The sequence below is a fragment of the Betta splendens genome, chromosome 9, assembly GCF_900634795.4.
Source record: "Betta splendens chromosome 9, fBetSpl5.4, whole genome shotgun sequence".
NCBI lineage: Eukaryota > Metazoa > Chordata > Actinopteri > Anabantiformes > Osphronemidae > Betta > Betta splendens.
The window spans coordinates 29,895,882-29,923,381 of NC_040889.2; the positions used below are offsets into that span (position 1 = coordinate 29,895,882).

Genomic DNA, 27,500 nt, shown 5'->3' on the forward strand with positions numbered 1-27,500 from the left:
TTAAACTCATACTTCATGAGACTTGCAACCAGAATATTAAATCTAATTTGCCTGACCTATTATTATGTTATATTAATTTAAAACACTGACGGATTGAAAAACAAATCAGGACAAACAGATGAAACACCGCCGGTTGTGTCATACATATTTATTTGTGATGTTTTTGCGTCTTTGTGGGTTCAGTGTCTTGTTTTTATCATAGATGGTGACGGTAAAGAGCAGAGCCCCTTTTTTTCAGACGCTGATGGGCCCAGAGCCTCTGCAGCCTCATACTGACCACCGGTTGAGTCGCACATGCAGAAAAAGAGCATTAACTGAATCGATTATTGATAGCTGAGTTATAAAAAACTGTGATTAGGAGGGCTAATGTAGTAAAGAATGAAGTACAAAAACTATTTCTATACACTACACTACAAGGTCACTATATTTTTGTTTAATTATCTATAAATAATTTTTTTAATTATTTTTCATTAAATAAATTATATTATTTTTTAAAGTTCAATACTTTGTATTATAAAGTATTTATTAACAATGTAATTCATGTCATTCTAATTGTTAGTCCAGTGTAAACTAAAATATAGACTTTTATATGATTAAAAACATTTTTATTTTTATTATTTTTGGTTGCACCTATATTTTTTAAAATAAATGAGTGACTGGAGAGACAGAACAGTGTATGAATGCTATATTAAATTTCGTTTTTCAATTTCTGAATTCTGGTTTCCTTGACAATGACAAGGTCACGTTTTTGTTTCAAGATGTCGTCCCCCAGAGAAAAAAATCACAAATACGGCTTTAATGAGGACAGAACGAACTTTACATGAGTGTTGTAGAAGTGACCTGCAACTGAAACCACAGTCACACTTTCACTCATTCCTTCTTTACCAAACTGTTTCGACAGGCTGTGTAATGAAACACACTCAACCCCAAATTTCCAACTCAGTACCTGACCATGTTGAGGATCGGGAACACGCTGACGTGATGGGGCCGGGACGTCATGTTTCCTTATAATCCTCATCACAGTGGATTCACTGTGGACTTCATGAGAACCCAGAACGTTCTCTTTCCTCATTATTGAATCCATGTTTAAGTGGCCTTCAGCGTTGTCCGAGCCCTCTCTCTTCCTCCCTATAATCATCTCTCACACTTCGCCGCTGCTTCGCAGGTAATGTTTGGACAGTCCGCACCTCGTTGCTTGCCACCAAGCCTGCCACACTGCAGGCCTGGACAGATTTTCTCCCTCCCTCACTGATTTTTTCAACTGCTTCCATCAAATAACCAGTTAGTTTCTCAAACAAAAAAACCTAAAACCTCTCGCCCACACGTGAACAGTTGTAACACTGCAAAACCTGGAATGATTAGACAAACGACACTTTTAATCAGTGTTTGTGTGTATTTCCTGGCACAGCATCGTGTTTTATTTTGGTAACGAGTATTGATTCCCGTTCTTTGTTCCAGGTTTGTGACGATTGTGGGCAGACAACAGAACGTTGCGTGTCCGATGCCGTGGCCGCTTCACTCTCTCTTGCGTGACTCGTCAGGCACCAGCGGCTCTCACAGCTCCCGTCCACACTGCCTGACGTCCTTCTGACTGGCTCCGAGAACCTGCCCAGAGATGTAGGACCTGTCTGGGTTTCTGTCTGTCCTGTGTGTCTCTGTGTTCTGCCTGTCTGCTGTCTGTCGTTGTCGTTCTGTCTGTGTGTCTGTTCTGTGTGTAGTGCCTGTCTGTCTGTCTGCCTGTCTGTCTGTGGTCTGTGTGTCTGTCTGCTGTCGTCTGTCTGTCTGTCTGCCTGTCTGCCTGTCTGTCTGTCTGTCTGCCTGTCTGTCTGTCTGTGTGTCTGTGTGTCTGTCTGTCTGTCTGTCTGTCTGTCTGTCTGTGTGTCTGTCTTTCTGTCTGTGTGTCTGTGTGTGTGTCTGTCTGTGTGTCTGCCTGTCTGTCTGTCTGCCTGTCTGCCTGTCTGTCTGCCTGTCTGTCTGTGTGTCTGTCTTTCTGTCTGTGTGTCTGTGTGTGTGTCTGTGTGTGTGTGTGTGTGGTTGTTTGTGTCTGTGCCCCCCATGGGTGTGTGGTGTGTGTGTCTTTCTGTCTGTCTGTCTGAATCTGTCTGTCAATGTCGCCCTGTCTGTCCTGTCCTGTGTGGTTGTGGTCCTGTTTGTGTGTCTGTGTTTGTGGTGTGTGTGGTGTGTTGTGTGGTGTGTGTGTTAGTGTCGTCTGTCTGAGTAGCTGGGTTGGACCAGACGAGGCGAGGACTCTGGTCCATGTTAACGCCTCATTGTTCCGTATAGGTGTGTTTGTGTACCACGTACGGTCCTTGTCTGGGTTCTGGATCTCTGCGCGGCTCATCGATCCCACAGGGGACCTTGGATCGGCGGCCCGTTTCATTCAGGGGTCCCTCTTCTGCTGGACAAGCTTCACTCTGGATCCGTCAGGAACCACGAGCAGGCACCTGTGGGAGGTAGGAAGGAATAACGGGGTTTTGATGGGAGGGAGTGGTTGAGGCACGAACATTGTGGAGTGAAGCAGATTCCTGTGTGTGAGCAGAGGTTGTGGGTGATGTACGTAGTAGCTGTGGGTGAGGGAGAGGCTGTGGGTGAGGCAGAGGGTTTGGGTGAGGCAGAGGCTTTGGGTGATGTACTGTAGTACTGTGGGTGAGGCAGATGCTTGTTGGTGAGGCAGACTTTGTGAGGCAGAGGCTGTGGGTGAGGCAAGAGGCTGTGGGTGATATTAGTTAGCTTTGGGTGAGCAGAGGCTGTGGGTGAGGCAGGGTCTGTGGGTGAGGCAGAGGCTTTGGGTGAGGCAGAGGCTTTGGGTGATGTACTGTAGTAGCTCTGGGTTAGGCAGAGGCTTGTGGTTGAGGCATAGGCTTTGGGTGAGCAGAGGCTGTGGGTGAGGCAGAGGCTGTGGGTGATATAGTAGCGGGGGTGAGGCAGAAGGCTGTGGGGTTGGGTGAGGCAGGGTCTGTGGTGAGGCAGAGGCTTGGGTGAGGCAGATCTTGGGTGGATGTACTGTAGTGCTCTGGGTGAGGCAGAGGCTGTGGGTGAGGCAGAGGCTTTGGGTGAGGCAGAGGCTGTGGGTTCATAGTTAGCTGTGGTAGCAGAGGCTGTGGTGAGCGAGCTTTGGGTGAGGCAGAGGCTGTGTGGGTGCATAAGTTTAGCTGTGGTTGAGCAGAGGCTGTGGGATCACTGTCAGTAGCTCTGGGTGAGGCAGAGGTTTGTGGGTGAGGCAGATGCTGTGGGTGATATAGTAGCTTTGGTTGAGGCAGAGGCTGTGGTGAGGGCAGAGGCTTTGGGTGAGCAGAGCTTTGGTGATGTCTGTAGTAGCTCGGTAAGGCGAGGCTGTGGGTGAGGCTAGCTCTGGTGAGGCAGAGGGCTGTGGGTGAGGCAGAAGGCTTTGGGTGAGGCGAGGCTTTGGGTGATAATAGTAGCGTGGGTGAGCAGAGGTTGTGGGTGATATAGTAGCTGTGGGTGAGGCAGAGGCTGTGGGTGAGGCAGAGGCGTTGGGTGATGTCCTGTGAGTAGCTCTGGGTGAGCAAGGCCTGTGGGTGAGCAGAGCTTTGGGTGAGGCAGAGCTTTGGTGATAAGTGCTGTGGGTGAGGCATAGGCGTGGGGTGAGGCAGAGGCTTTGGGTGAGGCAGAGGCCTTTGGGTGATTTACTTAAGTAGCTGTGGTGAGGCGAGGCTGTGCGGTGAGGCAGAAGCTGTGGGTATGCAGAGTCTGGGGGTGAGCAGAGGCTGTGGGTATATATTAGCTGGGGTGAGGCAGAGCTTGTGGGTGAGGCCGGGTCTGTGGGTGAGGCAGAGGCTTTGGTGAGGCAAGGCTTTGGGTGCTGTCTGGAGTAGCTCTGGGTGAGGCAGAAGGCTGTGGGTGAGGCGAGGCTTGTGGGGGAGGCAGAGGCTGTGGTGAGGCAGAGGCTGTTGGTGATATAGTAGCTGTGGGTGAGCAGAGGCCTGTGGGTGAGGCAGGTCCTGTGGGTGAGGCAGAGGCTTTGGGTGCGGCAAGGCTTTGGGTGATGATGTCGTAGCTCTGGGTGAGGCAGAGGCTGTGGGTGAGGCAGAGGCTTTGGGTGAGGCAGAGGCTGTGGGTGCATAGTTAGCTGTGGGTGAGGCAGAGGCTGTGGGTGAGGCAGAGGCTTTGGGTGAGGCAGAGGCTGTGGGTGCATAGTTAGCTGTGGGTGAGGCAGAGGCTGTGGGTGATATACTGTAGTAGCTCTGGGTGAGGCAGAGGTTGTGGGTGAGGCAGAGGCTGTGGGTGATATAGTAGCTGTGGGTGAGGCAGAGGCTGTGGGTGAGGCAGAGGCTTTGGGTGAGGCAGAGGCTTTGGGTGAATGTACTGTAGTAGCTCTGGTAAGGCAGAGGCTGTGGGTGAGGCAGAGGCGCTGGGTGGAGGCATAGGCTGTTGGTGAGGCAGAGGCTTTGGGGTGAGGCAGAGGCTTTGGTGAATAGTACTGTTGGTGAGGCGAGGTTGTGGGTGATATCGTAGCGGTGGGTGCGGCACAAGGCTGTGGGTGAGGCAGAGGCTTTGGGGTGATGTACTGTATTAGCTTCTGGGTGAGGCAGAGGTTTGGGTGAAGGCAGAGGGCCTTTGGGTGAGGCAAGGCGTTGGGTGATTAGTAGCTGTGGTGCGGCGAGGCTGTGGGTGATATAGTAGCTGTGGGTGAGGCAGAGGCTGTTGGTGAGGCATGGGCTGTGGTTGAGGCAGAGGCTTGGGTGAGGCATAGGCTGTGGCGATATACTGGGGAGTAGCTTGTGTGGCAAGAGGGTGTGGGTGAGGCACGAGGCTGTGGGTGATATAGTATCTGTGGTGAGGCCGAGGCGTTTGGGTGAGTACTGTAGTAAGCTCTGGGTGAGTCAAGAGGTTGTGGGTTGAGGCAGAGGCTGTGGTGATATAGTAGCTGTGGGTGAGGCAGAGGCTGTGGGTTAGGCAGATGCGTTGGGGAGTCAAGGCTTTGGGGTGATGTACTTGTATTAGCTCTGGGTGAGCCGAGGCTGTGGGTGAGGCAGAGTGCTCTGGGTGAGGCATAGGGCTGTGGTGTGAGGCAAGCTTTGGGTGAGGCTAGGTTGGGTGTATACTGTATTAGCTGTGGGGTAGGCAGAAAGGCTGTGGGTGAGGCAAGAGGGCTGTGGGTGAAGGCAGAGGCCTTTGGGTGATTAACTGTAGTAGCTGTGGGTAGCAGAGGCTGTGGGTGAGGCAGAGGCTTTGGGTGAGGCAGAGGCTGTGGGTGAGGCAGAGAGGCTGTGGGTGATGCATAGGGCTGTGGGTGAGGCAGAGGCTTTGGGTGAGGCAGAGGCTTGGGTGATATCCTGTAGTAGTCCTGTGGGGATACGCGCCAGAGGCTGTGGTGATATAGTAGCTGTGGTGAGGCAGAGGCTGTGGGTGAGGGCAGGGTCTGTGGGGTGCGGCATAGGCTTTGGGGAGGCAGAGGCTTTGGTTGATGTACTGTAGTAGCTCTGTGTAGGCAGATGCGTGGGTGAAGGCATAGGCTTTGGGGAGGCAGAGGCCTTTGGTATATACTGTAAGTAGCGTGGGTGAGGCAGAGGCTTGGGTGGAGGCAGAGGCTTGTGGGGGATTATAGCTGTGGGTGAAGGCAGAGGCTGTGGGTGAGGCAGACTGCGTGGTGCATTCTAGTAGCTGTGGGTTGAGGCAGAGGCTGTGGGTGAAGGCAGAGCTGTGGGTGATATGTAGCTGGTGGTGATGTGCAGAGCTGTGGGTGAGGCAGGGCTCCACCCGGTCCCGTGCCTGATGTTTGTTCAGCCCATTGATCGCAGCCGCTTGTATTTACATAGAGTGGCAGAGAAAGTCAATTTGCAGTATAAACAGCTGCATTAGCATTAGCGCAGCGCAGTGAAGCATGCTGGGAGATGCTCAGACAGATGAGTCCCCCGCGGCCCGGCCGTCTAAAGGTCAGTCACATCCGGCGGGTGACAGACATCATCCTCTACGCTGTGAGCGCAAGCAGGACGCCTGCAAAGGTCAAAGGTCGACGCTTGGTGAACTGCGCATCGTGATGCTTCAAACTGACCGATCGTAACAGTGGCACCTGGTGGCCTCTTCCGTCTGCTCTGATTGGTTGGTGTGAAGGAGACGCTGCAGAAGCCCTGTCAGAGGTGGGGTTGGACTCACCCTTTCTCTATCGACAAGGTCAGCTGACCTCACCAGAACCCTGCAGCCCGAACCCCCCGGCCGCCAGGCTTTTAAAGCGCCCCTGACCAGCTAAAATCCTCCTACAGCCCGACCTGTGAGTGGAATCAGAATTGAGCAGCGATCAGGAGCCGGACCCGAGTCGCCCTCTTTCGTGCAAGAGGAGGCAAACTTTCCATTTTTGTCCACAGCCTCAGCAGAAGCTTTCTGAATCTGGACCCGTATGAGTCTGACTGCTTCTTTTCCTCCTCATCAGACTGTTTTCTCTTTCCGTTGTCCTTTTTTAAGTACTGTCCGCGAACTTGGACCCAGCAGCGCCAAAACCAAAGACCCCCACGGCCCAACCGCCTTTGGAAGCCCCCGCCCTGGAATAAACGCTGACTGAAAAACCTGACTATATCAGTATCGGCCTCCGGGCTGAAACCGGTCCATTAGGCCTATTTGACAAGAAGCTTTACACACAGATTTCCATTAAGAACGCACTGGTTGTTTAAAAACGCGCTTATTGATTTGTGTCCTCAGCCAATCAAGGCGCTGCTGTCTGTTTTGCCGCGGCGTCCAGCAAAGGCCACTTTTAATTAGATACTTTCTCGGTACGTGCGAGTGCAACAGTGTCAGATTTTCTGGCGCTGCTATTTTTACGGCTTCGACAAATTGATCCTTCCGAGGCAGGCTCCATCTCCGATCCGAAGTGAGCCCTCGTTTGTTTTTACCTACGGGCAAAACACCATAACCTCTACATTTGCAGAACTGAGGCAGAACATGGACGGAGTCCCCGAAATGTAGACGGGTTTTCCTAATAAAGTGGGCCTCTGATTATAATGCAATGTTCCGATCAGGTCTCTAGTGTCTCCCCCCAAGAACCTGCAGCGGTTCAACGGATCGTGCCTGGTTCCGTTAGGGCTCCTCGCCTCTTTGACTCATCCGTGAGCTCAAACTTTATCTAAAAACTGTGAGTTTTATGTGAGCTCTCCATTTGAGGCATGAACTAAATGAACAAAGCCACATTTTAAAACAGACAGGAATGTTGCTGATTTCTCTGCAGGGCCGGGAAGTTCCACGAGGATTTTCGACCATCAGCGTCGGTTTCCGAGCCTCAGATGAAAGGAAGCCGAGCTGCTACCCCGACCCCTGGTTCTGCAGGGCTCTGCTTCGGCCAGATGTAGACTGGACGAGCTGTCGGCCCCAACGCAGCGGAGACCGGGGGGAAAAAAAAAATGTCCGTCGCACGTTTGAGCTAATATTTAGTCATGCGGGAGACGACGAGACACACCGAGGATTCAGAACATTCCTCGGAGCCCGTTGCATCAAAAACGAGCCAACTATATTTTCTTTATCTGCTTCTAGTGTGCCGACCCGCTAGTGTCCGTGTTCCTGTGGTTTGTGGTCCTCAGGCTCTTGAAATGTTTGTTTGACTGATGTCCATTACTAATTTTCCTTTATCCGTCTGCGTTTTAGCCTTGATACTCACCGCTGACGTTCATGTCAAATGACCTGTTGCTCTGTCCTCACTCTGACTGACAGTAGCTGAGTTACTTTTTTTACTTATTTGTGAAGCACAGATTCAAACAGTGAGTTGTTCCTGCAACTTCAGCACGTGAGAGTGACTTTCAGTTCTACTCACCACTCAACCCGGTTCTGTTATTAACTGAACCCAGAGCTGGTTTTGGTTCTCATCATCCCAGGTCCTGATGTCCTGATATGATGTCAGCGGTTCTGCCAGACCCATTCAGGACTAGGGCGACGGCCGAGCGACAACGTGCCGGAGCCGCTCGGTCCGGTGGCTCCTGCAGGTGGTGCCTCTCCTCTCCTGATGCCGCCTGTTGTTGTGAGAACTCAGCGGCTCTCTGCGAGGCGTGAACCCGGCCGCTGAGGTGATCAACCGCCTTGTCTAATATTTCCGTTGCTCCCTCTAACCATGAATTACCCCCGTACTGATTTATGGGCCGCTCGCTGAAAACACGCTTCAGACGTGCAAAAGAGCAGCCACGGCTGCGTGGAGGCCCACAGCTGTTGCTCTTGGCACGGCGCAGTGGCAGCACGCTTTATAGGCTTACTGCCTGAAAAATGAGACTCGTAGCGACAGGCTGGGTTTAGGAAACTGAGAGATTGGGTGGACGGGATACCAGCACGGTACACGGGAGGGCCGAGGATTTATTTGGACTTTATCGACCCTCATTTTAGTTCCGCTGGCAAGACTGTACATTCTGTGAGAGGATCAAATGCAGTGAAGGGTGAGGAAGGAATGAAAAAAGGAAGGAAGGAGGAAGGAAGCAAGGAAGGAAGAAGGAAGGAACCAAGGAAGGAGAGAGGAAGGAGGAAACAAGGAAGGAAGAGAGGAGGAAGGCAGAACAAGGAACGCAGGAACGAAGGAAGAACAAAGGAAGGAAAGAGAGGAAGGAAGGAAGGCGTAAAGAAGATAGGAATGAAGGAGGAACTATACGAACGAACAGGATCCGAACGAACAAAGGAACGCACAAAGGACGGAAGATAGGAAGGAGGAAGGCGGAACGAAGGGAAGTAAGGAAGAAACTGAAGTAGGGCCCTCCTCCTTCCCACTCCCCCCCTCCTTCTCCTCTTCCTTCCTTCCTTCCTTCCTTCCTCCCTTCCTTCCCTTCCCCCCCCCCTCTCTCTTCCTATCCTTCCTTCCTACTCCCTCCTTCCCTCCCTCCCCCGCTTCCCTCCCACCCTTCACTTCCTCTCTTCCTTCCTTCACCTCCCATTCACATTCCCTTCCATTTCCCCCTCCTTTGTACCACTTCCTTCCTCCTTCCATTCCCATATGCCCCCACCCTCCCTTCCTCTCTTACCTGTCGCTTCCTTCTTTCTTTACTTACTATATTACTTACCACCTAACCTACATTCACTCCGCCCATCCTTCCCTCTCGTCCTCTTCCTTCCTTACTTCCTACCTCCTTAGCCGCTCTCTTCCATTACTTCCTTCCTTCCTCCTATTCTCCGCTATTCATGCTGAAATTACTTCCCGTCCTTTCCTCCCTTACACTGCAGGTGTACTGCATTCCTTCCTTCCCGCTTCCTTCCTTCCCTTTCCTTCTCATCCGCTCCCTTCCCTCATTTCCTTCCCGTCCTTTCTCCTTCCTTCCCCTCATCCAGTCCCCACCCCTTCCTTCTGCTTCCCTGCCGTGCACATTTCTCCTTCCCACCCTTTGTTCCCCTACCCCATCTTCCTTCCTCCTTCCTTCCTTCCGTCCTTCCTTCTTCCTTCCTTCCCGTTTCCCCTTCCTTTCTTCCTTCTTCCTTCCCTCCCCACCTTCCTTCCTTCCTTCCTTTCCTAATCCTTCGCTTGCCTCTCTGCTTCCCTGATACCTTCCCTTCCAGCTTCACTTCCTCCCTCCGCTCTCCGTCCTTCCCATCCCCTCCTCTCCCTTCCCTCTTCCTTTCCTTCCTCTCCTTTCTCTCCTTTCCTTCCTAGGCCCTTCCGGTTCCTTTCCTTCCTTCCTTCCTTCCTTCCTCCCTCTATCTTCCTTCCTTTCCTCCTTCCTTCCCTCCATCACCTTCCCCCTTTGTCCACCTTTCCTTTCTCCCCTCCCTTCCTTCCTTCCTTTCCTTCACCCCTTCGCTTGCCCCCAATCCTTTCCTTCTTTGACCTTCCTTCCTTTTCTTCCTTCCTTCTTTCCCTCCCTCCCTCCCTCCCTCCCCCCACGAACTAACGAACGAACAAAGTAAAGAAAAACAACAAGGAAGTAAGATTTAATTACGGAATTACGGCATTCATGAAGTACTAGAACTCATGAATAGATGCCTTCGCTTGCCTTCTTCCCTCCTTCCTTCCTCTTCCTTCCTTCCTTTCTTCCTCCTTTACACTTTTTTTCCTTCCTTCCTTACCTTCCCCCCTCCCTTCCTTCCCCTCTCTGCCCTTCCTTCCCTCCCCCTCGTCCCCAGATGTTCCCACTCCTGTTCACCATAAACCCCGATTCTCTAGCGCTCCCCCCTTCCTTCCTCTTTTGCCTTAATTTAATTACTTAAAGGATATATTAATTAATTATTAATCTCACTAACTAATTAACTAACTAAACAAAGAAATAACAAATTATTTAATCTATTATTAAATGTACATTAAAATTCATTATCTTCATTCCTTCACTAATTAATTCCCTTAATTCGACCTTCCTACTTCCTTCCCTTCCCTCCTTCCTTCCCTCCCCCCCTGCCTCCTCCCCTCCTTCTATCACTTTCCCTTCCTTCCTCTCCTTCCTCCTTCCGTCCCTCCCGCCCGCCCTCCCTCCTTCCCTCCTTCACCTCCTTCCCTCACCCCCTTTCCTTACTCTCTTCCTTCCTTTCTTCAAACGGCGCCGCGGGAGGGTCCTTCCTCCCCTTCCATCTCTATACCCTTTCCCCCTTCCTTCCTTGCCCACCTCACTTCCTCTCGACGTTATTCATATCCTTCATATCCCCTTCAGCTCATTCCCTCCCCCCTTCCTTCGCTCTCTTACTTTCATTCATTACTAACTACTAATAAGTTCTTACTTTACTTGAATTAACGTAACTAATTAACTAACTCAGGCCCATTTAACCACTCAACAACATTCATTAATCACTCTTACTTATTAATTAATTTCTTCACTATTAATTTAATTCCTTACTACATTCAGTCCTTGTACAATAATTAACATAAACACAACCTTAATACTATTATTCCGTCCTTCACTTCCTTCATTCCCTCTCTCCCACCCCGCTTCCTCTCCTCGCTTCCTTCCCTTCCTTCCTTCCTTCCTTCCTTTCCCCTCCTCTTCCTTCCTTCCTCCTTCATCCCCCCTACCTTCACCCTCTCTTCCTATCCTGCCCTCCCCCTTCCCTTCCTCCTTCCTGCCTTCCTTCCTCCTTCCTTTTCCTTCCTTCCTTCCCTCCGACCCACCCGAATGACTAAGGGAGGGATGAAGGAACGAAGGACGAGAAAGAACAAAGTTAGTTCGCTGGCAAATTGACTGGTGACATTTCGTGCGATAGGAAATCAGATGCAATGTGGAGAGTGGGAAGGAAGGAAGTAACATAGGAATGAACGAATGAAAGAACAAAGTACATGCATTTAATTAACCTCATTACTTAATTCCTTCATTAATTACATTCCGTCCCTAATTCACTACTTCACCTCCCCACTTCCTTCCTAGCTTACTTTCCTTCCTTCCCCTTCCTTCCTTACATTCTTCCTTTCCTTCCCTTCATTCCTTCCTCCTTCCTTCTTTTTTTTCCCCCATTTCCCTTTCTCTTCCTTCCCCAATCCTCCTCCGCTAACACCCATACTTAATCTCTTCATTCCTTCCTTCCTTCCTTCATTCCTTCCTTCCGCCTCTCGTACTGACTCCTTCATTCTTCCTTCTTCCTTCCCTTCCTTCCTTCCTTCCGTCCGCCTTCCATCTTCCTTCCTCCTTTCTCTCCTCCTTCCCGCCTCCCTTCCCCCCTTCATTCTCACCGTTTCCTTCCTTCCTTCTTCCCCCCTCCCTTCCCTCCTTCCTTCCTTCCTTCCTTCCCGTCCTTCCTTCCTTCTTCCCTCCTCCTCTTATCCTTCCTTCCTTCCCTCCTTCCTTCCCCTTCCTTCCTTCCTTTCTTCCTCCTTCCTTCCTATCTCTCCTCCTTCCTTCCTTCTTCCTCCCTTCCTGCCTTCTTCCTTCCCCCCTTCCCTTCCTCTGCTGCATCTTCCTGAACACCTGCCACCTAATCCCTCCTTCCATCCCACCGTCATTCCCATCTGACTTACCCGTCCTTCCGTCACTCCATCTCGTCCTTCCCTTCCTTCCAACTCCACGAACTCCTGTACTAACTAACCAATTCATACCAGCTTTCATTAAATATTCATTAAGTACTTCATTCATGAAGTCATTAATTAAGTAATTACTTAACGCCTTAATAATTCCTTCCTTCCTCCCCTATTACTTCCATCCCCCTTTCGATTTCCCTCCCCCCCTCCTTATCTCTTACCTTCCTTTTCCTTCCTTCCTTCCTTCCTTCCTTCACATCACGACCTCACTAATTCCCGATAAATAACAACTTCCGGAACTAGTAATGACTAATTATGTCGAATAGATTCATTATCACACCGCCCGATGAACTACCAACCAATTGAAATTATTCACTTCCTTAATCAATTGAATTTCATTACGGCCCTACTATTGGAGGAAGTTCCGCACAGTACTTACAGTCCTTCCTTCCTTCCTGTCTTCCTTCTCCTCTTCTTCCCTCCTTTCTTCCTTCCTAGTCCCTCCTCCCTTCCCCCCTTCCTTTTCTCCCCTTCACCTGCCTTACTTCCTTCCCCCCCTCCTTCCCTACCTTCTTCCTTTCTTCCTTCCGTCACTTCCTTCCTTCCTTGCCTTACTTCCTTCCTTCCTTCACCTCCTCTCTTCTTCCTTCCTTTACCCTCTTCGCTTCCTTCCTTGTCCTCCTTCCTTCCCCTCCCTCCCTTCCCCCCATTTCTCGCCCTTCCTTCCTTTCCTGTCTTCCTTCCTTCTTCCCCACATTAATTACCTAAGTTAATTCCTTAATTCATTTAACATTAATTAATTAATTAATAACTAACTCCACATTAACTACCAAATATAAAGAACACATTATTATATATTAATGTAATTAATACTTAATTAATTACTTAACTATACTTCATTACTTCATTCCCTCATTCACTTACCCTCTTCTTCATTACTTTTTCCTTCATTCTTTCCTTCCTTAATTACTTAATTCATTAATTACTTACTTCATTAATTACCCCCTCACTTACTATATTTAATGTAATTAATTGAACAATTAACTAATTAACTCATTAAATAACAAATTAATTAATATCTTAGTAATTAATTAATTAATTACTTACGAAATATAGATTAATTAATTAATTATTAACCGAACTATTCACTCAACTACAAATAATTAATATATTAATTTTAATTAATTAATTAATAATTAAATAAATTACTTAAATACAAAATAATTAATATATTAATTAAGTAATTAACTAATTAAATCAACACATTAATTAATATATTAATTAATTAATTACTTAATAATATATTAATTAATTAAGTATTAACTAACTAATAACTAACTACACCAAGTTACGCTAACAAATTAATTAATATATTCCTCTCCTTTCCTTCCTTCCTTCGTCTCCTCTCTTCCTTCCTTTCACTTCCCTACCTCCTTCCTTCCCTTCCTTCCCCTCCTTCCTTCCTTCCTTCACGCCTCCTTCCTTCCCTCCCCCCTCCTTCCTCTCTTCCTCCTCCTTCTTCCCTCCCTCCCTCTGTCCTCCCCCCTTCCTTCCTTCCTTCCCTTCCTTTCTTCCTTCCTTCCTTCCTTTCCTTCTTCCTTCCTCTATTCTTCCCCCCTCCCTCCTCCCTCCCCATTCCCTTCCTCCTCTTCCGTCCGTCCTTCATTCTTCTTCCCCCCTCTCTTCATTCCTTCCTTCCTTCCTTCCTCCCTTCCGTCCTCCCCTTCCCTCTTCCTTCCCTTAATTTCATTAACTTACTTAACTACTCCCTTCACAAATGAATTCTCACATTAATTAATGAATTAAACTTACCTCCCCACTTACTTACATAATTATTAATTTATTATTAACTAAATTAATTTAATTATTAATTAATTCATTAGTAATTAATAATTATAATTAAGTAATAACATGAATTAATTAATTATCCACACATCACCTCTGGTTTGACAGGTTGCTGCTCTCACCTTGTTTGGGCCGACCTGTAGAAGGAGGCTCGTGGGAAGATTCGGCCCAGGATCAGGAGGTGAAGGAGGAAGAGGGAGCGATGCAGCGGAGGGGCAGACGTAAGATAAAGAGGAGGAGGACGCCGATGAAGAGGGAAGATAACGCTGGAATTAGTAGAGTTTCATTGATTAGCTGTACAACAGAAGCGCGTGAGCATTGATCGGCTCTCAGGAACAGTTTTACAGCGTTTAGACTGAAAACGAAGAGCAGGAGGAAGACGACGAGCAACACAGAGCGTGTGTCCAGAAGGAAGTGGGTTCAGACGACGGCCTCGTGATGAACGTAGTAGGATTCTCTGGCGTTTGGTCATTCACTGCCCCGGTGCATTCTGGGACTGCGACATCTGAAGGAGGCGACAGCAGAACAAGTGTCCAGATGTCGAATACTGTGCAAATACCATTGTGTAGATTTGGCCTCAGTCTTTGAGTCGCGTTTTTCTCAGATCTGTGTCTCGTATCTGTGACGTGTGTCTGAGGCTAAAGAGAAACAATCAGCGCGTGCATTTCTTCACTTTCAGCTGCAGCTTCGTTGCTGAGCTGTGCATCGTTACAAACACAGAGCTGTGATAAACGCGCCGTACGTGAACTCGCCACGCGCGCCGCCCTCTGATGTGAGGAGCCATTTACATGCCAGCGTTGCTGCCGTTAAGTGTTTTTCACTGATAGCACACGACATTCCTGTCTGGAAACGCACGCACCAGTTACGGCCGGAGACGAGGCCCAGACAGGCACGAGATTTACTGCGTTACGAGGTCAAAAGGTCCAAACGCTGTCAGTTCGTTTCACACACTCACGCTCAGCTGTGGGCTGAGGCTGAGCAGGACTCGCTCCCTGACACGTGTTATTCACAAATAAAGTGTTTGTGTGTGTTTGGCCTCCGCTCGGTGACGTCGCTTGGCGGCCGCGCCTCGTCGGCGCGTGGACCCATGCTCGTGGAGACGGGCCGGGACCTGGGAACCCGAGCTCGGCTCAGGGTCCAGTGAGAGCCTGGGCTGACGAGGGCGGCTTTTCCTTTGTCAGGTCAGATCTGTGTTTCTTTACAAACTGGATCCATAAACGCCCCCGATGCCGCAGCCGCTCAAAGGGTTTAGAACTCGTGTGTGACTGAGATAAATCCTGTAAATAAATAAAAACGCAGATGAGGTCTCACTTCTGCTTCGTGGTGTAGAAGAGGCTCAGTTCACGGTTGAGGCAATGATGGACGACATCCTTCCATCCATTTTCCAAGCTGCTTATTCCCACATGCGGGGTCACGGGGTGCAGCCTAACCCAGCTGGCTATGGGTCCACCCTGGACGGGTCGCCAGTCCATCTCAGGGCAACACAGAGACAGACAACCACGCACACACACACTATGGGCAATGGAGAGAGGCCAATCAACCTAATGCACGTCTTTGGACTGTGGGAGGAAGCCGGAGAACCCGGAGAGAACCCACGCAAACAAGGGGAGAACGTGCAAACTCCACACAGAAAGGCACCAGGCCACCTCCAGGAATTGAACCCAGAACCTCCTTGCTGTGAGGTGACGGTGCTACCCACCGCACCACCGTGCCCCCTCAAGAACATTTAGTCCACATTTTATTTTAAAATGTTTGACTTTTTCTGAAAACATTTATTTGTGTATTCAGAAAATCCTGGTCTGTGTCTGAAAGCAGCTCTTGGCTGAACACAGGCGTGATGAAAGCGGATCCTGCTGGAGCTTGTGCTCTGTCACGTTTCAGGTCTGGTGGTTCGAGCAGCACATCTGTTCATACAGCTGCTTTTTGCCAACTACTTCCAACCACTTACTGTGTTTCACTTTAAACATTCTGCATCGAGCACAAACTAATCCTGGAAAGACTTCTCTGGAAGCTGGATGTGACGACACCAGCGAGTCCTGAGGAGCCTCAGCTCCTGCTGAGTGTGTGTGAGGGAGGCGCTCGGTGGCGGACGCGGCTCTAATCCTCCCTCTTCAAAGCTGAGAGACACTTAATCCTGATTCTAACCTCCAGTCTCCTGGTTCCTGGGACCAAACTCCTCACACTGCTTCCTCTGCAGTTCATAAAAACCTTTGACATCCTCTGTGGCTTGACGACGTAGCTTCATCTGAAACCAAACTTTTTTTCTGTCGACACAGACCTCCTGCTGTGTCACGCTGTCTACTACAGCGCCTGAGTTTTTCACTTTAAACAGACAAAACAAAACGAAACAACAACACGAGATGTATTCTGTAAATCAGATGATGCTTTTAGTGTGATTCAACAGCTCATTAATAAACTTAAACTGTGTGTGTGTGTGTGTGGGGGGGGGGGGGGGGGGGGCTTATTTTATTTACAACCACCCTGAGCTCTATCAGATCATTTTGATTTATTTCTCCGGAGGATTAATCCAGTCAACAATCATCAGATTAGATGATCAACAACTCCAAGCTAACTGCGTCTGACGATGTGTGGTCTCATGATGTGCCTGTGCAGCAGCACGGTGCTGGAAAGGTCTGAAGGTCAAACAAGGAAACGCAGCTGAAAGGATCCAGTTCGGTCCGACTGTTGAGATGTGAGCCGTGAGGCGAAGCCGCGTCCTGGCAGCGGCTGCTGCGCTTTCTGGCCTCTCGGCCAAACAACGCGTTCTATTTGGCACTTTGTCTTGCAGATGGAATTTTGTAGCGATGGATTTGATAAACACAGGCAGCGAGACGTCTTTGACAGAACAGCATCGAGCTAGAAACCAGCTGCTGGACAGTCAGAGCGGGACAGTAGTGTTAATGTGGGTTATTTGTGTGGAACCCAGTCCTGTGACTGAGCGTGAGGCTCCATCCAGGACTTTGCTCCAACTTTTATTCACATTTCAAAGGTTTTGGCTGGAATGTACAGGACTTTACCAGAGATGGGTCCAAGCTTGTGTGCTGTGTTTTTATTTACCGCACAATGTGAGTTTCCAGCTGCTTCACATCATAGTCCACTGGACATGACAACAACTGATTCCAAATAAACACATCTTGAGTGATAATCAAAGCAGCTTCAGTGCTTCTCTCTGGTTAAGTTGAGTGAGAAGAATCAGCTGTACACACCCAAAGCTCTATGAGAATTTGAATGTGTGAGAATTGTTTTGCTGACCTTCTGAAACAGATGAGACGAGTGCAGACGGACGGCAGAGCATAAAATGCTTACACGCAGAGAATAAAGAACAAGGCCGTTTCCTCAGATTCTCAGTCATTTACAGCATTGATTGTTTGTCGGCTGCGTGGACAGCATCATCGACTCAGGTCATCACCTTATAAACACAATGCAGTCATGCTGCATCACCACGATCGGACGGAGCGATGGATTAGTAATGAACGCGCACTGAGGCAGATCCACGGTGACGCCATCAGACGTGTGTCCGCGCGGTGGGATGCTTTTATTTTGGAAATGACCAATGGTCCAACTTGCTGAGCTTTGTATTTGTCGGTGCTCTTTCCTGTGAGTTTTGCACCGTACTTGTTAAAACGTTTCTGTGTGTCTCTGCCATTATAATGCATCTTCCTCTATCTGCTTTAAACACCCAGTGAGGTGTTTGGTTTATGTTTCAGGGTCATGCATCTAGTTTCCTACGGTGCCTTTTTTGAGGCACTGGCAAAAGGCACTGGCAGAAGGCCCGACGAGGCTTTTAAGCAGGTGTAAATCAGGGTTGTATGACGTTTCGCACCCAGCAGGCCTGTAATAATCACAGCTTCAGGCCCACTGGCAATGATTTGTTGCTGAAATGTTTAAAACAGCTGGAGTTGTTTCTTTTCGTATGAGCAGTGAGTGCAGGAAAACCTTTGACCTTACACAGAAACTTAGTCACACAATTACAGTATGTTTTAAATATCTGAATGTTTGACTTTGCTCTCCTAAAAAACATCCCTGTTACACTTTAAGTAATATCATCATAGCAAAAAGAATTCTACTCTATCCTCAACGGTTTTTTAGCTCCATGACATAAAAGTGCTGATCATCTTTATGAACTCAATTTTAATTGCCACATACAGTACGTGTATTTTTCAGCAGAATGTAGAGCTAACAGGGTTAGGTTTAACTCTAAGACTAACCCTGAATCACAAACCACTGAATTTCCAAAATATAAGACTAAGAATGGTTCTATTCTTAGAGAATATATATATATATATACCACTCTATTCTCACCCTCCGCGGGTGGAACGCCTGAAACGCCGATGATGAACTCTCAAGTTACACAAGTGGCGACGGGACAGAGACGAGCGGAGCGAAGTTCATCTGGAGGCAACGGGCCGGTACCGGCGCCGCGGACCGGTAAAATAGGCTTCAGCAAATAAAGCGAACAAGTTCAAAACGAGCTACGGTGAAAGCCCAATGAGGAAAACGCTGAAGCGTTTTCAGGCTCATAATGAGCAGATAAGAGCGGCGGCTGCGCTCGGGTTCTTCTAAAAGCCATAAATCTAAACGCTGAATCTGTTCTCCAGAGGCTTCACACAAAGACACGCTGCAGAAATGCAATGTTACACGGTAATAAATGAATCCTGTCTCAATTAATATTCATTATTACGTAAGAATATTTGTTGGTTTTCTTGTTCGTTTGTTTTGTAATTTATTTATATAACGATACGATAATACTGTAAATAAAAAATAAAATGAAACGTCAAATGACGCTAAAATAAAGAAAGCATGATCGGCCGCAGCAAGTGGGAAGTGCGCGCAGCGGCTCGGTTCGTTTGCACGTGGACGTTCGTTTCACTGATTTCACTGAAACGCCCCTCAGCGTCAGATCGACGAGGTTTTAAAGACAGCGAGGAGCGAGTCTTTCACGCATGACAGCTTTCTGTCAATACCTGTGCACGCGCACTGTCGCGTCAGAAATCAAACTAATGAGCGCCGGTGATCAGTTTGCGTATTTAATATGTTCCAAAAAAATGTGCACCCAGCGCTAAATTAATAGTTCGTAAATTAAGCAGATTTTAGAAACAAAAAGACCGGAAGAAAAAAAGCACAAAACAAATACGGAACAAATGAAACGCTTTGATCCGGGATTAATCACTGATCCAAACACTTACTTCCGTAAACTCTAGTTTATTTGAAGTGTCCCTGCTGCGGGTCTGACTCCAGCCAGGCTGCTGACCTTTGACCCCTCCTGCAGCGCCTACTGTCCAACAACGCCGCTGTCAAACCAACTGTAACATCTCACACACACCTCGTGATGCTGTGTTAAAACGAGCAGCAATAAAATAAACAGTGAATCTGTTTAAATAAATAGTTTCATGCTCAGCAGATCATCATCTATTTAAGTAAGCGGAAAACAATATATTAAACTACAACATGATTTTATTTCTCAGTAACTTTTTTTTAGATACTGCATCTTTTATAATTGTTGGTGTGGTTTAATTAAATATTTACAATATAAATATAATTAAATCTACATTAAATGTAATAAAAAATTACTAATGTCATAAGAGGTTTTAATAAATTAACTGCTGCAGAAAATGTAAAATGTAAAAAAATGTAACTCAAATTTTGAAAACAATCTTTTTTATCAGCAAAACTAAATATTTCCGTGAGCTGATTTTTTACTTAATGATTAACAGGCCAGAATCATTATTCACAGTTAATAGAATTGTTTTAACTGCTTGGCTCTTTAGAAATGAAACCAGTGGGAGCATCGCTGAGGTGTGTGTGTGTGTGTGTGTACGTACGGTTGTTCAGTTCTCCCGTGTGGTTGCTCACTGGGATAATCTCCATCCTCTGTTGTCCGTACAGGTAATAGTCCAGCTCCTCCGACGTCAGTTTGAAACTTGTTGCTTTTCCGGCCTCGTCGCCGCCTCCTCCGCTGCTGCTGCCCTTCACGCTGGACGACACCACCCCCACCCCCACCCCCCCACAGCTCTGCTCTTTGGCCTGATGGAGGATCCCCGCTGCTGCATTGTGACCCTGCTGGGTATCTGGGGGTACCACTACCACCACACCCCCCCCCCCCTCCTGCACCTGGTCCCGCGGGCCCGGCACACAGCGGGGCCAGCGCCTGCCCGAACAGCGCGACCTGCTGGGGGACGGGCATCTGGGAGAGGCCTGTGGAGGCGGAGGAGGACGGGGCGAGGACCGCAGCCACTGCAGCTGAAGGAGCGGCCGCTGACGAGGACGCAGAGGAAGTAGAGGAGCTGCAGTGTGCGGAGGCCAGGAGGTGGCTGTGCAGGCGGGACGGGCGCAGGCCGTCCATGGGGACGGAGAGGCGGTCGGACGGAGGCAGCGGAGGCGCAGGGGCCTTGAGCTGAGCCTGAGGGAAGAGCTGCTGCCAGTGCTGCAGGTAGGACGGGTCCACCTTCAGGAAGGCCGAGCCGCTCGGGTCGCCCGGCTTCAGCATGGCTGCTGCAGAGGAGAGGAGGAGGAGACGGCGGCGTGATGAAGGCTCACGTCATCAACCTTTGGACCGCACCTGATAGATTCAAAGTCAAATTCATCACATAAAACGTCACCTCATTCTGCCTCTGATCAGGTTCTCGGAGCTCAGAGCAACTATTCGAAAATCATCAAAACGTATCATTTATTTGGATGATTATTAAACCTTAAATTTGATTCAATTTAAAGTAGACACCTTCCAGGAGTCTTGAACCAACACTCAGGAAACCTGCACCTGCCTCTCAGCTTCTATACAAGAACTCCGTGTCTGAAGGAGTGTAACTGAGGTGCTTCACAACCTGCAGGTGTTCAGGACCAAATTCAAGCTTGACTCCTCTTTTTCAGGAGTTTCATGTTTTCTTCGCCTTTTTGAATAATTTAATAATTCATATTTTTTAAAAGGGTAAAATATTGAATATAAAGCTTGAAGACGGAAATCGTGCATTTGTCATTTAGAAGAGGCGTCTGATGCTTCTGATCCCACAGCTGGAGTATTTTTTAAATCTTTTATCGTTACAAACAGCGACTAGAACGCAGACGAACGCGCGACGAACCGCGCCGCCAGCAACCGGACTCGCTCTCTGAGCGCCCGCTTCGGCCTCGCTTCTTTGGAAGCAGAGTTTACTCCGCTTCTCCGAGGCGTCGCTGGAGCAGCTATTAAAAGTTTGACGCGAATACGCGCGGCGCGGCGCGGCGCGGCGCGGCGGGGCGCGGTGCGGCGCGGCGCGGCGCGGTGCCGCCTGTCCGCGCGGGACGCTCCGAGGGAAACTCCCGGAGTTTCCCTCGCTTCCTTGTGAGTGGAACGCGTGAAGCGCGGAGGAGGCTTACTGCTGTCAGGCGCTGGGTTCCAGGCGGCGGCGGCGGCGGCGGCGGCGGCGGACGGCGGCTCCCTCCTCCGGGCGGCGGTGAACCATCGAGGGGAGCCGGGGCACTTGGCTGCGTCCTGCGCGTCTCCGGAGCCAAAAGTAGCAGAGCGGCCGCTGCACGAGCCTGTGCCTCCCTCCTCCTCCCCCCTCCCTCCCTGTCACTGGCTGGCCCTCTCCCCTCCTCTCTCTCCTCCTCACCGACTAAAGTCTCTCTCCCACTCTGATGCACACGTATCGTGTCTCTCGCGCTCTCCACTCACTTCTTCCTGTGCCTCACGTCTCGCTCCTTGTTTTTCTCTCCTCCGTCTCTCTTCTTCCTGCTCTTTCCTTTTCTACAGACAAACGTACAAATGTTGCTTCAGTCGGAACATCAGCAGATCTCCTCTAAACGACTATTCAGGAGGTTTCGTTGTTTGCAGAAGGTCGTGAATGAAGCAACCATGAAAAAGAGCAGTTTCATTATCAGACTTTCTCCACCCGTTGTTGAAGCAGGTCGGGTTCAAAGTGCAGCTGAGGTCCTGGTCTTGTGCACTGCTGAAAGGCAGAACCTGCGTGTTCTGTGTCGTCCTCATTGGTTCCACACCCTCAGTGTTGCAGGTTCTGGTTGTTGGTGGTCGCCGCTGTCGCTCAGCTCAGTGTGTGCGTTCAGATAAGACGCATTGCAGCCGCTCCATTGTGTTTGCGGGTCGGACTCGTTATCCCGACCCGAGCGTTCCCCCCCGTCTGCGGCTCACACACGCAGCGAGTGTGCGTGAGCATTAGTCATTGTGAGCGGCCGTGGATAAGAACATCAGCGAAGGGCCTGAAAATGCAGCAGCGCGCGTTGTTATGACTGGCGTCGCCCTGACAGGAGCCATTTGTCATCTCTGGACCTCTGGTGGATTGATAACGAACAAAAACACAAACATAAGCGTCTGAAAATGAACCCTTGTCGACTTACAGCCACTTTTTCAGCGCGCAGGAATGTGGAGCAACAACAGAGAGTCTGATTGGCCGACGCACACGTTCCAGGCAAAGGTTGGTAGTTCAAATCCATGCAGCTCCTGAGGTGGGATTTAAAAGCTCTGCTGCAAAGAATGTCTAAAACATCAGGTGTTTAAAACACCAAAAAGCCTTTTCATGACTCTTCCATGGCCTGGCGCCCCCCCCCCCCACGCACCCTGCAGGGGCCGAGTGGTGGAAATGAATGGATGACTTACATTTTCAGCTCATCCTCAGATCTGTGGCTCCAACTGACACTGTGATAGTGACTGAGCGCTGGGTCCAGTAGTTACTGAGCAGCACCCGACCTCACTGTCGTTAGCTGTTTCATTGCATCATCTCATCCTGATGCCACGGAAGCTAAAGCTAATCATTTATGCACAGGCCTATTAATATCTATGTGATCGCCTTCCACTTCATCATCGTCATCATCACTTGTCCATAACGGCAGTTTGCCTCCATATTGTGGCTGTAGATTGTCTGTTCTACACAGAAGGTAGAGAAACGAGTAGCGGCGCAGGAGCAGAATTAGGTGTTTTCATCCATTGATTAATGACTCTCTAAAGCAAAGCACATCGCAGGAGCCGGACGATCGATGAATTAACTGCCCGAATTCATCATTTTCTACAACAAAAGCTAATTATTTAGACGTCTGCAGGAAAGGAAAAAACACAATATTAACAGCAGCTCACTTAGTAAAGCTGCATCTGAGGAAGCCTCATATTCACCAACAAGCTGTAAAAATGTAAAGCGTGAAACCCAGAATCAAAGCGAAGGAAGCGGTTCATCCTCAGGGATGACGAACGGGAGGTTTCAGCGTGTTCCCAGGTTTAGCACCAGCTGAACTCCAGCGTTGAAGCGTCTGCGCTCACGGTTGCTTCCGTTCTTGGACCTCTGCCCGAAACTCAACAGAGACAATCAAAGTCACGGGTCGGGTCGGCGCCTCCGAACCGAACGACATACACACAAAAGCAAATCACAAGCAGCACAGAGACAGTACGAACCCACCCTCTTTGCAATGAAATGAGCAGTTAGTCTGAGCTGACGTTGGTTATTACAGTGAAGCTGATTCTGATCAGCTGAATCATTCATTCATTAAAAGTTAATGACGTCATCGCTCCACTCAGATGAATGGGGCTCAGTTCATGGAAGCCTTCACCTTCCCCCATTTACACACACACACACAGTAACCTTGGTAGACAGATACTCACGCTTTAAAGCTGTGTCACTTCCATTTACATTGAGCCTGTTGTTGAGGTTCCACCCTGACATTCAATTAAAACGTTTACATTTCTGCTTAATTAATTCAGCTGATGGCGGAAAGAAAAGACAATGGACGAACTGATTTGACAGAAGGCCAATAAACGTGTGTGTGTGCGTGCGTGCTCGTGCGTGCGTGCGTGCGTGCTGGGTGTGCGTGAGGTAGTGTGCATGTGTGCATGCGTGTGTGCGTGTTGCATGCGTGGTAGTGCAGGCGTGTGTGTGCGTTGTAGGGTGTGTGCGTGAGTGCGTGCGTGCGTGCGTGTGTGCGTGTGTGTGTGGTGTGGTGTGTGCGTGAGTGCGTGCGTGCGTGCGTGCGGTGTGTGTTGCGTGTGGCATGCCTGCGTGCGTGAGTGCGTGCGTGTGTGTGTGTGCGTGTGTGTATGTGCGTGTGCATGCGTGTGTGCGTGCGTGTGCATGCGTGTGTGCGTGCGCACTCTTATCATTCATCATCCTCAGACGTGGAGCGTTCAGGGACCCGTGTGTCCTTTCCGGCTCATGGCTTCTGATGCAGGACAGTTGTGGAGCAGTAGAACTGTTGGAACCCGGAGGCTGAAGCGGATCACGGCCTCCCGTGCTCCATCAGGACGGACAGACCTGGCTGCTCCACATTCTATTAAGTTATGTTCAAACTGCAGGAAAATGTGTCGCTCTAAGATTTTATCTGTAATTTGGTTTTAAAACACAGAGAAACATTCAGATGATGTTCAAATAGAAAAAGAAAGACTTTATTGGTCATTATCACATAAAATTGCTCTTGTGCGTTTAACCCGTCCCCTGGGGGGGTTTGAACCGTCAACCTTCCGCTCCCCACTGAGCAAAAGCACCACCTGCTCAGGTTCCTCCCGGTTCTGCTCCGACCCGGTTCTGCTCAAGACGCCACTACAGACACTTTGTCTCGTACGTCACCGTGTTCTTTGTTGCTTCATTTCTTTTGTGACGTTTGTTTTTAAACGTGTTTTCTAAATAAACGCTGTTCTCTCTCCTCCTCATCCTTCCTGGTCCTCTCTCTCTCTGGGCGGGACTCAGATCCAGACTCAGCCCACAGCGGGTGTGGTTTAGTGATGCAGCCGGGTCTGGAGCGCTGCTTCCCGTCCAGCTACCGGCAGAGCCTCGTTGTTGTCCCGTCCTGTCCGCTCCGAACATGAGGATCCGACCGGTCCTTGCCGCCGTGCTCGTCCTCTGCGCGCTGCTGTCGGTGTCCGGCGCGGCTTCCCGCAAAGGACCGAGGGTCACCGAGAAGGTTGGTGCAGCTTTTTGCCGCATGTCTGTGCGCGACACCGTAGCATGGATAAAGCGTGTACGCGCACAGACGAAGAGACGGAAACACGGGACTGTGTCTGCGTATTTATAGAATCTTCCAGAATGTGTGGGGCAGCGTAGAACACGCGCACGCGCACACAGCTGCACACGTGTCCATCCAGATGAGACTAAACGTTTCCTTGCGGGCACGTTCACAGAACTGACCTCAATTCAGAATAAAAGCTTGGGGTTTACACACGGTCCGTGAAGGCGTCACGGAGGCGTCTTTGCTCTCTTTGTTTTAACCTTATTTTATTTCAGGATTTGTATTTGAATCTTGACCTAAACCTGCTGTTATTAGAGATACCATTGATAAAAGGTTCCAGGTCAGTTTTGAATCCATTCAATCCTTTCCTCGCGCTGACTGACAGCTCCGCCCATGCATTTTCTGCAGGTGTTCTTTGACATCACGGTGGCGGGTCACGAGGTGGGACGCGTCGTCATCGGCCTGTTTGGAGAGGTCGTCCCTCTCACTGTCAACAACTTCGTTGCCCTGGCAACAGGAGAGGTGGGATGAAGACGTGAAGTCACACCTCTGCTGTAGAACATGTTTCGTGCGGCTCTTAATCTCCACAATCAGTAAATATCTCCGACTTTTTTCTCACATGTGGCTCGTGTGTGTGTGTGTGTGTGTGTGTGTGTGTGTGTGTCTGCAGAAAGGTTACGGCTACAAAGGAACCAAGTTCCACAGAGTCATCAAGGATTTCATGGTCCAGGGAGGAGACTTCACCGCTGGTGACGGGAGCGGAGGTGGGGATGGATGTCAGGCTCCAGACTGGGAATAACTGAGTGAATGATTGACAGCTTCTCTCGTGCAGGTCACAGCATCTACGGAACCGTGTTTGCAGATGAAAACTTCAAACTAAAGCATTTAGGAGCTGGTTGGGTGAGTTCACACCCACAAGTTATTGTCAGTATGTGATGGGACAAACAAGGTTCCTGCGGTTCAGACTCCTGCTCGTGGCCCGTGTTCCCCAGGTGAGCATGGCCAACGCCGGTCCCGACACCAACGGATCCCAGTTCTTCGTGCTGGCCGTCAGGGCGCCGTGGCTGGACGGGAAACACGTGGTGTTCGGCAAAGTCCTGGACGGGATGGGTGAGTGGATCCCGAGGATGAGCGTTGGTTGTTGGCTCGTGTCTAAGCGTCTGTGCTCCGTCAGGCCGTGGTCCACACCATCGAGCTGCAGGACACCAACGACAGGAACCTCCCGCACACGGAGTGTGTGATCGTCAACAGCGGCAGGATTCCCGTCAAGGAGCCGTTCGTAGTGGAGGTGGAGGGCTGGTGAACAGATCCCAGATCAGAAGTCAAATATTTAAGCCACTAAACGCCTGACCTCCATCATAAAGTAGCTTTTTCAGTTTTAGTGAAGTTATTAACTGTAGCCGATGAAATCGTCTGTGGGACAAGAAGGGAAGTCGACAATGAGACATCAGACATTTGATGGGTTGATGCAGGTTCTGCACAAATCTGGACTAGAGTCAAACAACATGTCACACCATCAACTATGACACAGACCACTCCGATTAAATCACAGAAAGGCTACGTGATGGATTCATCCTGTGAAAGGTGCCGTGAGAAAAACCAGAGCTCCTCATTTTCACTTGTTGCCAAACGACTTTGACTTTCTATGCATCTAGAAAAGTTTGCACACGTTCATTCAGCTCCTGCAACAAACAACTGTGTTTCCTTCTGAGACTGAATTATGCTTCCGAACAGGCGTCGCCCTCAGCCAATCAGCTCACAGCGGGTTTTAGGTTTACATGGAGAAGCATCATTTCACTATCTTTTCTGTTGCGTTTCAAACCAAACATATCAGCTTGTTCTGTGTTCAATGACAGCTCTATTTTCTACAATAAACAGTAGTCTGGTGTAAAACAGTCTGCGCTCATCTGGTTTCGCACGTCGTCCTAATGACCCTGTGTGTGTCTGCGGCCGCGCCGTGAGCAGCACTGGCGTTAAACGTGTGATTATGGTCTGTAAAGGTGAAGCTGCAGAGGAAGCAGGACGAGCTGACAGCCGATCTCTCAGCGCCGACACAAAGTGCTGCTAATGAGAAGTACAGCGGGTGATTTGTTTTCCCTGTTCTACAACAAAACCTGATACAAACTGATAAACAGCCGCTTGGAGGAAAACGCCTCCAACACAAAGGTCAGTGCAGCACAAACCTCTGGAGGAGGACAACACAAAACACAGAAGTAGATCACAGCCGCCTGCTCAGCGCTGGCTCTGAAGAGGAAACAATGATACTGGTCTGGTCTGGTCCAGTTCGGTCTGGTCTGGTCTGGTCCAGTTCGGTCTGGTCTGGTCTGGTCTGGTCTGGTCTGGTCTGGTCTGGTCTGGTCCTGGTCTGGTCTGGTCCTGGTCTGAGGTCTGGTGTCTGGTCTGGTCCTGGTCTGGTCCTGGTCTGGTCCAGTTCGGTCTGGTCTGGTCCTGGTCTGGTCTGGTCCTGGTCTGAGGTCTGGTGTCTGGTCTGGTCCAGTTCGGTCTGGTCCTGGTCTGGTCCAGTTCGGTCTGGTCTGGTCTGGTCCTGGTCTGAGGTCTGGTGTCTGGTCTGGTCCTGGTCTGAGGTCTGGTGTCTGGTCTGGTCCATTTCGGTCTGGTCTGGTCTGGTCCTGGTCTGAGGTCTGGTGTCTGGTCTGGTCCAGTTCGGTCTGGTCCTGGTCTGGTCCAGTTCGGTCTGGTCTGGTCCTGGTCTGGTCTGGTCCTGGTCTGAGGTCTGGTGTCTGGTCTGGTCCAGTTCGGTCTGGTCCTGGTCTGGTCCAGTTCGGTCTGGTCTGGTCCTGGTCTGGTCTGGTCCTGGTCTGAGGTCTGGTGTCTGGTCTGGTCCAGTTCGGTCTGGTCTGGTCCTGGTCTGGTCTGGTCTGGTCCT

General features: G+C 49.6%; 2 protein-coding genes and 1 long non-coding RNA gene across 8 annotated transcripts in view; 1 reads left to right on the forward strand and 2 right to left on the reverse strand.

Moving 5' to 3' along the window:
- Positions 1 to 27,500, reverse strand: part of prdm6 (PR domain containing 6) — a 159,162-nt gene that overhangs the window by 64,538 nt on the left and 67,124 nt on the right. The window lies entirely within an intron of this gene.
- Positions 19,802 to 23,119, reverse strand: LOC129604582 (uncharacterized). The gene is made up of 3 exons (XR_008695597.1): positions 22,284 to 23,119; positions 21,047 to 21,958; positions 19,802 to 20,188 (listed from the first exon to the last, which is right to left on the reverse strand). It is a non-coding gene; the product is annotated as an uncharacterized LOC129604582 (long non-coding RNA).
- Positions 24,336 to 26,508, forward strand: LOC114861712 (peptidyl-prolyl cis-trans isomerase C-like). 2 transcript variants are annotated; one of them, XM_055511582.1, is made up of 6 exons: positions 24,336 to 24,568; positions 25,022 to 25,135; positions 25,284 to 25,377; positions 25,446 to 25,513; positions 25,606 to 25,721; positions 25,787 to 26,508. In XM_055511582.1, exons 1-6 carry the CDS (start codon positions 24,470 to 24,472, stop codon positions 25,914 to 25,916), a joined length of 621 nt encoding a protein of 206 aa, XP_055367557.1. In that variant the 5' UTR covers positions 24,336 to 24,469; the 3' UTR covers positions 25,917 to 26,508. The 2 variants fall into 2 exon arrangements, with proteins under 2 accessions (XP_055367557.1, XP_055367558.1); XM_055511583.1 differs by lacking the exon at positions 24,336 to 24,568 and having other exon boundaries at positions 24,629 to 25,135.